General features: G+C 39.8%; 1 protein-coding gene across 1 annotated transcript; it reads left to right on the forward strand.

Moving 5' to 3' along the window:
• The first annotated feature begins 3,284 nt into the window (after positions 1–3,284).
• On the forward strand, positions 3,285–9,997 carry si:dkey-14d8.1 (zinc finger protein 135). Its single transcript, XM_053344073.1, has 7 exons — positions 3,285–3,454; positions 4,969–5,177; positions 5,597–5,689; positions 5,834–5,926; positions 6,277–6,387; positions 6,785–6,908; positions 7,343–9,997. Exons 1-7 carry the CDS (start codon positions 3,430–3,432, stop codon positions 9,052–9,054), a joined length of 2,367 nt encoding a protein of 788 aa, XP_053200048.1. The 5' UTR covers positions 3,285–3,429; the 3' UTR covers positions 9,055–9,997.
• Positions 9,998–10,751: the final 754 nt, after the last annotated feature.

Genomic DNA, 10,751 nt, shown 5'->3' on the forward strand with positions numbered 1-10,751 from the left:
AACAAAGTCCCCCTCCACCTCTACTTAAAAATGAGTTTTTCTTCTTGTTCCTACAGTTGAATGTTTGAGCTTCACTGAGCAGAATGATGAATGTGCTGTTTCCATGTTCATCTGGTGAAAGTGGAAAGTTTCTCTGCGCTTATTGAAAATCCAGTTGTAGGGGGCCAGCCTATGAGCAGGATTTGTAACATCACTAATAGTTTAGAAGCCAATTCTGGTCCAATTTTCAAATTTAAAAAAAGAGTGATGTGGAAACTTGAAGCCTATAGTGCAGGAAAACTGAGATTGGACTTTACAATGAAAGAGGAGTCCCAGCAGTTAAATATCTGAAATGAAGTATATTTGAATATTTATATATTTTGGAATTTCTCATGAGGTAGAAAGAGTAGGTTTCGTTTTAAGGGTTTTAAAAAGATAATTAAACACAAATTATTGTTCAAAACAGAGTGTGTGGTGGGCATTTTTAAGTAAATGCTTAAAAACTAGCACATCAAAAAAAAAAAAAGATGATGAATAAGGAAGATGCATTATAGCAACTGCAGCTTGTCTTGTACTTGTTTTTGACATTAATATGATCTGTCATCTGTCACAGATTTCAAAATCTTGTCACAAACAACACGTTCAGCAGTTCAACAAGCGTCCCACTTTGTGTATCAAAGATCTGACCAGATGGCAGATAGCCATCCCCAGAGGCACTTTCAATCCCGTCATTGTATTTCAAAGCTGTTGCCCAGTGATCTATAGCTGCAGCTTGGCCACAGTGAGTGTGTTAGAGTTTTTAATGTCTTACTCACTGAGTCAATCAATGTTCAGTCATAAGAACATGACTCCCCAAGCGTGAGTGCTCTTGTGCTGTATGTGTCAGAGAGAGGGAGCGAGAGACAGGACAGACAGGACGAGGGAAAGTGAGGGAGATAGAGATAGATAGATGGATAGATGGATGAGCTCAGTGAGAAGCATAAGGAGGGCTTGTTCTCAGTCACAAAAGAACTGGCCGTAGGCTGGAGGAAATGCCAGTTACAAACACGACTGATGTCGGCAGATCCCTATGAATCAACAGGCCAAGAATCTTTCCAGACCGCAGACTATGTAGCCTCATCTACAGGGGATGGTTAGTACTTCAATAACAGTTTTCTGTATATGAATGATTTACTTTCAAAACACGCCAGTGAAACATGGAAAGATATAACTTCATTAAAATGTTATCATTTTGTGGACAAATTACTATATTCTTTGTTGTCTTTTTGGTGACCAGTGTGTCTGATTTCCATTTTTGTATTATGTGAAAATGTCTATTTGTATTGTATATGAGATATTTAACTTATTTTGATACAAGATAAACCACTTACAAAGTATAATGGTCATTTTCTATAAGATTTTTTATGCCAGTCATTCCAGTCATGAATGTACAAGGGGTAGACAAAATACTGTGAACACTTAAGAAAATTAGATTATACAAACACCTATCATAAACTGCCATCTTAGCATAAACTGCAACAGAAATGAGCCGTATTAACTTCAAATTCTAATAGCTGTATTTAACCTTCTCCTTATGTAATATATCTGTTGCTTAGTCTCAACTTTTTTAAGTTTCTCCTTGCCCGACAGATTTGGCCTCTTTATCAGTGGTTACCAGCTATTGTGTGTTATATTGAAACTTCACATAAAAAAGTGTTAACTGGCTGTTTAATTGGCATTCAAATGGCCCACACATTTAGCAGTTATTTCATCAAACCCCTTTTTTGTAAAGTGTTAAAATTATTTTGTCTACACCTGAAGATGGCCCATGAGCAAAATAATGTTGTCAATATTATAAGTATACTGTGATACTATTTGCCAGTAATGTAATGTGTATATATATATATATATATATATACATGTTTTATATATATATTGCTACATCGTATTGTTGTCGATATTGTTGTATAACAGTTGAAGAAAGTCTGACTGTTTCTTGATGTCCCATTTAATAGACTATACTAGCAGCCCACAGTTCAGCTTCTGGCAGGTGAAAAGTTCACTTAAAATGGACAGCAGTGGGCTTGATATCTTGTTTTTGAAGCACAACACTTGGACTTAATTACTCATAGAGATCTCAGGGTAGAACAGAGATCACACCTTCAGGGAGAATATTGACATTGACAGGTCATGCCCGACCTCTGCTGTTCAAAGGGACACAGCTTCACTGACAAGGGATCTGATGTTTTCCCTCCATGTCCTGTGTGATTGCACAAATGATAATAGCATCAATAAAATGTTTTGTTTGTTAAATTTGTAATAATAAAAACTGTATTAGTCTCAAACGGTACTGTAACGTCTTTTTATTAGACACTTTTGTTTTAAATCAAATAAAATTGAGATTTTTTGAAAGAATGAGTATATACACCAAGGCTGACAACGTAGCACAAATATAATTTGTCGTTCTCATTTTTAAAATATCTTAACATGACATATGTCACAGTCTATCACAATAAAAATAATGGATTCCTCTTTCTGCAGAGGAATTACAACACTCTTAACGTGGATCTTCCAATTCCTAAAATTCAGAAAAATTTTGACAGAGAAAAAACTAATTACAGCAAAGCAAAAATGGGAGGAAGAATTGGACATTTTGACTGGCACTGATGAGTTATTAACAACTCCACCATATAGTGATTTTCCTTTCTATTTTTTCTAAACTTCTCATGGTTTAATTTCAATAAATGTTGAAATTATCCAATATTTCACAAAAAGACAAACAGAAAAAGTCTAAAAGTTGAAAACAGTGTTTGTGTGAGTACCAATGGACTAAACTAGCTAACTGTATCTGAAGTAGTTGTAATACTTTAACTACATCAAGCTAATAATACTGATGCACTTTTACTTAGGATGTTTCATGCAACACTGTTACTTTGAAAGGAGTAGTTGCTGCTCCCATGTGCCTCATCTCTCTTTCCTGATACATTCATGTAAATGCTTACTGGGCTTTTTTATTGACTATTATGTCTTATTTAATTATAGCATTTCTATTGTATGACTCTATAACAATTAACATTTTTATTATTAGTTTCCACTGTTAAGGCTTACACACCAAACATGGACATGATTAATGAATTTAATTTTTAAAAAAAGAAGATATAAATATATATGAATACAATTGAAAGATTCTGAATCAAAAATAAATCCAAACATCAGGATTCATACAGATGTTTCTGTAGTGTTTGTTCAGGCGACTTTTATTTTACATATTTACTTCCGCCGGAAGTTCTCCGACTTTTGTTTTGGAAAGTCGCTTTGAAGCGGTCGCCATTATTCTCCCTGGCTTGACGGTCGGGAGAAAGACGGTTAAACACTTTTTAACATTATATTTCCGGCGAAACTGCAGCCTGCTCAGCCTGTTTGTGCCGTCGGACGATTGTCTCATGAATTAGCGACCACCGTGCGGACACCATGGAGAAACGGTCCGACACTGCGGGTAGGTTGCTAAGCTAGCGTGAGCGAGCTAACAGTAGCTGCCGCCGAGAAAAAGGGGGGGGTGAGAAAATAAGATGCAATGACATCCATCTGTTGCTCTGAACAGACTGTTTGCTTTCAGTCGCGGACCGACGTGCATTTCTGCTAGTCTGCTCTGGTATTTTGGGAGATTGGTAGTTTCCTAGCTATCGCGCTTCAGCCGCCTGCCTCAATTCAAATCATCATTGTTTTGCCCACTGTGTCGTGTAGGCTAATATCCGCTAATGACCGCTCCTCTGAGTGATATGCTGCCCACAAAAGCCAACGAAAGTTTGAATTTTGCAGTCGGTTGCAGTTTGGCGCTTATTCGCTTCACGACCGCACATGCACGCGCAAACCGTGCACATTGTAGACCCTCTGTAGTTTATCTGCGGCTAGCAAAGCGTGTCGTCTGCACTGCAGCGCCCCCTACAGCAACTGTACACACCTGCAAAAGCAAGTTGCTGCTAGTGGTACCCATTAAACACCAATTTTACACAAAAAATACATATGTTTACAAAGCCAAGTAACATTGTCATTGTAATAAGACAGTAGTGGAAGAAGTAATCAGATGCTTTACGTACATAAATACTAATCCTTCTCAATCATCACTTATGACCCACTAGAAGTGTGTGGGTCTGTATTTATCTGCAGAGACTCTGCCCTCTGCCTTTATTTTCTTACTATGTCGCTGTGTTCTAGACACTTCTGGTTGTCAAACTTTTGGTAGTGGGTGTGTAGCCCCCAGCCAATAACAGCGCTCAGTTGCGACAGAATAAAAATGTAGAAATCAGGTTGGATCCTGTCTCTCTGTGTCATGGATGTAGTAAAGATCTGGGGGTCTGTGTGTCTGCTTGATAGAGGGCAGGGCTGAGCTACACACATGCAGCAGAGAGGCCACAGTGGACAGGAACAGGATGAATCTGCATTCACACAAAATCCAGTAATGCAGCGCCTTCCTGTGGGGTAGTATAGTATACCTTTTTAAGTAGAAGCGCCAGTACAGCAATGTAAAATACTCCCAAGTATAAGTCTTGCATGAAAATCCAATTTAAATAAAAGTACCTAAATATTAAGGGCAAAATTAAAATGAAAGTAATACTTTCATTTTCTGACTGTAGTAGTAGTTTTGTAGAACCTCAAAATTATACTTGCTGCACTATAGTTTCTTTCCACCACTGCTGATAAATAAAACAATTGAAAATGAGTGGGGTGAAAATAGAAATATTAAGGATATAGATCCTGATGGGTATATTTGCTTTTGCTGCCTTTTCCTCACAAAGTTTGGTTGAGAAGTGGCAAAAGAAAAAGTGAATTCTGGCTAATGAGTCTAAAAAAGACATTTACCACCCAATTCAGAGAATGCATACACACATGTATGACATCAAACACCTGTCTACATGAAACTTGGCCAGCTTCCTCTAACAAAAGAGGCGCGTCTATATTTTCATGCATGCTAACACAGACTGTCCTGACTTTATGTTGTGTTTTGTGCAGGTGTTAGAGGTGGCCTTCCCCTGGCCTCCCTCCGCTTGATGGCGTCCCCTCTGCAGCTGACATACTCGTACATATGGCAGGTCATAAGGCAGAGGGACGTGAAGCAGTATGGAAAGGTGGAGGAGTTTGTGACAATGGTGACGCAGACTGTTCCTGAACTCATGAGTTTCAAACAGACTGCCCAGCTCGTCTTGGGGTTGAGGGCAAGGGTAAGTTTGCTTTCATGTGAATGTGACTGTCAAAGAGTAGAGCTTAGTTTAAACTAGATAACATAAATAAACTTAAAGAGTCCTTCAGCTATCAGACTGTTTCTTAAGGTGCTACATACCTGATACTGTGTGCTCTGCAGGCTATTAGGATGGCATGGCATGACTTATTAAACATCAAAGTACTAAGTATACAAAGATACTCTTTCCACACAATGTTGATGGACTCCACATGTTCCTTATTGCAAATCACACACATCAAGAACAAATAGAGCATTTGTTATCATAGCCCATCCCCTGTGTCTTTCTGTGAAGTCAGAGGCCTCATTCTCATTGTAGCTTTTGTGCTTTCCAGAATGTCTTCTTTGTGTTTTCTGTATGATTTTTCTCATGACTACAATTTCTGTCTTTTCTTGAACTAGATCATATTGGATTTGCTCCACAACGAGGGCCCCCCAGATTCTCGGGCTATTCAAACTCTCATAAATAAGCTGAAGGTTCCTGCATCTTCAGGGGTACGAATGTGAACATTTTCTTCTGATATGTACATACGTGTACCCTGTCCAAAAAGCCTTGTGTTTACAGTTACTGAGCAAATTTGAGCTTTAAAATCAGCAACTTAATTTGAAGTTAAACCTGAGTTAATTACTGTGTTACAGAAGGACTCTGACGTGGATAAATCTCAAACTAACTTTATGGTGCTGGTCCAGAATCTGCAGAAAAACCCCAGTGAGAGGAAACGCTTCTTCAAGGTATCCACATCTGTCAACATGCTAATCCAAACACACTAATACTCAGCTAGAGTTGGCCTGCAATGTTTCTTGCAACATTTTTTTCAGTTTTTTCAACCACTTTGACTCTCAGCCTGTTGCTACTTTAGTCCAAAGAGAGTGTTTATTCATCAAAAGTGTTCCATATCTTATATTAAAAAGTAAAGATGGATGTTGTTTTTCATTATTTATTGTCATGACAGCTTTTTCAGTCATATGTAAAAAACTGGATGTAGAAATACAGCACATTCAATTGATTAAACTTTGATGAACAGTTTAACATGATTTTAAGGTCACAGTGCTGTTAATCTCACACACATCTCTCTCTGCAGGAAGTGTTCCCTGTCCAGTATGGCACAAAGTTCGACACAGCGCTTCAGGCTCTGACTGCAGGCCTGGTGTGCAAGCTGGAGCAACTTCTGCCTGTTCCCAATCTCTCCCAGGTACGCACATGTAATGTTGCTGCATTGTTTGCATTTAGTCTGGAGCAGTCACTGCAGGGTAGGCTAGTGGTTGGAAAAATGACCTATCTTTCATCTGGGTCAGTGGAAGAACATGCCTGAGCAAGGAGCAGAGTTCTTTTCAGCTCCATGGGTGTCTAGTGGTTGTACTCTATTGACTGGCCAAATAGGTAATCAATAGCACACATATCTGGGCATTTTCAGAGAGTCTGCAGAAGTTGTTAAATAAATTCCAAAATTTTCCAGACAAGCCCATTTGAATGTTGCATCACATCAGCCATGTGATATTGGACTGTGGAGATATAAAAAACATTATCCAACCTGAAATATGCACATAAAACTTATTTATTATCCATTTATAATTTATTCTCAATCTCAGCTTGGTGCCATGATCTCATCAGAGCCCAGTGTCCTAGAAGCGTGTGGAGGCTTCATCCCTGAACCCGGCGACTTGAAGACTCTCCTCCTGCACCAGCAATCCAAGGGAATCCTTAGTGTTAAAGGTATACTTTAGGTAGTTTGTATGAATATATGGCGAAAACCCAAACAGATAGGACATGATTATGAATTCTTAGTGGAAAAAGAAGAGAGTAAAAGATACATCAGAGACTTGATAGGACAAATAACACAAGCCTTAAACAACCTCCATATGTCACTTCAGTTTACTTTGTCTTGCCATAATGAGAGTTATTAGAATATGAGAACACAAATAAAATGCAAGCCTTTAGAAGAGAGGATAAGATACTACTTCTGCAATATGTTGTATTACATGACTTTGCATGTAATACAACATATTGCAGTTTTATACTTGTATTGTCAGCTTTTAATCCATCTGAAAATGTTTTGTGATAATGTAGACAAGCAGACATATACAGACAGATAGATTTGTTGAGTAAATAATCAAAAGAAATTAACAAATCTTTCTTAATTCATGCAGCAACCATCTCATCTTCAGTGGGCGACTGTGTGCTCTCTTCACTTGCCTTCCGGCCCAAAGCAACAGAACCACCACCAGCCCCACCACCACCACCACCACCACCAGCCCCAGAATCACCGAAGCGATTAGAGGTCAGCTTCCAGGACACAAGCCCTGCCTCCCTCAGTGAAACCGAAGACTTGGGAATGTTGTCTGATGACTCTGACAGCCCAGCAGCCCCTGCCAGTGGACCACAGGGAAGAGGGCGATATAGTGACAAAACAGATAATGGAAGTTCTGCAAAGAAAACGAGTGTCACAACAACAGCTCCTCGGGACAGTCTGGTCCAGGAGAAGGATTCTACACAGGAGGAGTCCGCCATGAGAAGGGAAGAGGAAGCGCCACTACCACCGCCACCAACAGAGAAACCGGACCAACAGCGGCAGCCCTTGAAATCAATCCCTTTCAAGGTAGTTCAAGTGCCAGTCAAAACCGCTCCCACCTTACAGAATGCAGGCAGCACAGGAACAAAAGACGTCCAGAAGCCCATGACTCAGCGAGTCACACTGCATCAATGGGTGTCACAGATTGCCACTAATTCACTCTCTCTCCCTGCCTTGCCACCACTTCCTCCAGCCAGGCTGCATGCAGAAGATGACATGAAGCCAACCATCAGAAGAAAAAAGCAAATTAGGCCTCCATCTGACAGGTTTACATGTGCCGTGTGCGAAAAGACCTTCCCTTATCAGTCCAAACTAATGGACCACGAGCGCATTCACACTGGAGAGAAGCCTTTCGTGTGCACTGCATGCAACAAGAGTTTCCGAACACAGGCGTTCCTCAACAACCACCTGAAGACCCACAGCACAGCACGACCCTATGCTTGTGGCCAGTGCGGCAAGTGTTTTACCAAGTTGCAGAGCTTAACGAAGCACATGCTCGCACACAGCGGCCAAAAGCCCTTCTATTGCAACATCTGCAACAAGGGTTTCACACAGTCCACCTACTTCAAAAGACACATGGAGTGCCACACGAGCCAGATGACGTTTCCATGCAAGCACTGCAGCAAAAGCTTCCCAACTGCTTTCAAGCTGTTAAACCATGAGCGCTGGCACACCAGAGATCGCCCTCACATGTGTGAGCGTTGTGGGAAGAGATTCCTTGTCCCCAGCTTGTTGAAGCGGCACATGGGCTATCACATCGGCGATCGCCAGTATCTCTGCTCTCAGTGCGGAAAGACCTTCGTCTATTTGTCTGACCTGAAGAGGCACCAGCAAGACCATGTGCCCAAAGCAAAGATCCCATGTCCTGTTTGCCAGAAGAAGTTCTCCAGCAAGTACTGCCTGAGGGTTCACCTGAGGATCCACACCAGAGAGAGACCCTACCGGTGCTCCATCTGTGAGAAGACCTTCACTCAAGTCGGGAACCTGAAGGTTCACATCAGGCTACACACCAACGAGCGTCCTTTCAGCTGCGATGTTTGCGGGAAGACGTACAAGCTGGCGTCCCATCTGAATGTCCACAAAAGGACTCATACGTGCAAGAAGCCCTGGACGTGCGACACGTGTGGGAAGGGATTCTCCGTCCCCGGCCTTCTGAAGAAGCACGAGCAATTGCATACGAGGGAAGCTAACCCTGACTTCTCCGGCAAACGGAGATACAGGGGTAAGCACAAGAAGCACTCCCTCAAGAGGAAGTATGATGAGGAAGATGAAGGCAGCGATGATTATTAACCAAAGAAACGTATTTTGTAATAAATAGGGATGCTCTGATCACTGATTTTATGTCACTAAAATCAGCCCCAATCTGGAAAGCTGCCACATGAGAGACCTTTTGAATGTGCAACCATGTAATTTTCAAAGTTGAACTTGTTATCTTGTGCTGGAGAGGATCAGCTGGGGCTGGGTAGTTAGTTTTTCAGTAATGTTAGGATCATTTTTTCTGATCATTGGATTTAAAGACTAGAGTCACAGTTTGAGTGCCCAACCAGCTGGAACATCTCTCCAAATGAAGTCCACTGTTTTACTGTATATCAGTGCTGTTTTTCATGTAATTAGGTGATGTGACAAGATGATTTAATGTAACCAAGTTACCCTGAGCTGTTACATTTTGAGAAATATAGGGTAGTAATGTTGAATTCTGATCATTTTCAGATCTATTTTTGAATTGTCAGTGGTTGGTAATCATTTTCATTCCTAATACATGTGATTGGTTCTGAAAGTTGAAAAAATATATTTTCCCAAAAGTAATGCTTTTTCGAGAGGTTACCTTTACGACATCCAACATTTTAAAAATAGACATCATGTGTAAACAGCATTTCAATGCATGTGACTGTTGAATATATCTGCTTTGTAATTAAATGTTCAATGTAATGTCATTAGTAAACATTTTAACTTTATAACCATGTACTGTAAACATTACAGATACTCTGCTTTTGTTTTTGAATGAAAATAGTCTGATTCATTCTTTTTTTTCCACCAGTAGAAGCAGTTATATGTGCTTGATTTAACATTAAGAATTAAGTTGAGATTTGGCACTATAAAAATGTACATTATGCAAATGTGTGATAAGTTGTCCTGTGAATCATTGTGGTTTCCTTTGCTCATTCTGTTATCAGCAGCGATGTATATAACCCATCAAGTAACATACCTGTTTAACATTTTCATTGTTTTTGTTGTTTTGCAGAAAAAATGAAACACTTAAAGCAAAGAACTGTCTTATTGCTTTCTTTATTGACCAAACTGTCCATCATGAGCCCTGAAATGGGACCCAGATATGGGTTTGTGTTTAACTTTTAACATTAGTTAAAGGAAACTAAAGTTATCAGTGCTATAAGTGCCATTGATTGATCATTTTGAAGCCATGAACAGCAGTGGTGGAAAGTATGTCAATCCATTTACTCAAGTTCTGTACTTTAGTACTTCATTTCAGATGGAAATATTGTACTTTCTACTCCACTACATTTATTTAACAGCTTATTTACTTTTCAGATGGAGATTTGACACAATGGATAATATAACAATCTTCTAAAATAGACAAACACATTGTTAAAGATGAAACCAGTGGTTTCCAACTACATTTATTTTGGCTTTTGATGTCTTAGGAAAAGCAGTGTGTAGTTGAGGTCACATTTCAGATGTCTGAGTTAGCAGCTCCACCAAATAGGGATTATTTCCCCCTCTAAGTTTTCACATGGTTGAATTTCAATATATGTTCTGATGATCCAATATTTCACCAAAAATCAAAGATAAGAGAAAAAAGTCTAAACTAAAAACAGATTTTTGTGTAAGAACTTAGTTTTTTCTTCTTTCCTCTCCCATTTAACATCTCACAACCTTTGAGATTTATCTGGTGACCCTTTGGAGGGGCCCATCCCCTAGTTGGTTTGAGCAAACCAGCTCTACCTCCAGCAGCTACAATAGTGCTGCTT

Source organism: Scomber japonicus, chromosome 23, assembly GCF_027409825.1.
Source record: "Scomber japonicus isolate fScoJap1 chromosome 23, fScoJap1.pri, whole genome shotgun sequence".
NCBI lineage: Eukaryota > Metazoa > Chordata > Actinopteri > Scombriformes > Scombridae > Scomber > Scomber japonicus.

Coding starts and splice junctions, on each gene's coding strand:
- si:dkey-14d8.1 (XM_053344073.1), top strand. CDS start 3,430: ATGGAGAAACGGTCCGACACTGCGG. Junction 5,690..5,833: donor AGGTTCCTGCATCTTCAGGG/GTACGAATGTGA, acceptor ACTGTGTTACAG/AAGGACTCTGACGTGGATAA. Junction 5,927..6,276: donor AGAGGAAACGCTTCTTCAAG/GTATCCACATCT, acceptor CTCTCTCTGCAG/GAAGTGTTCCCTGTCCAGTA.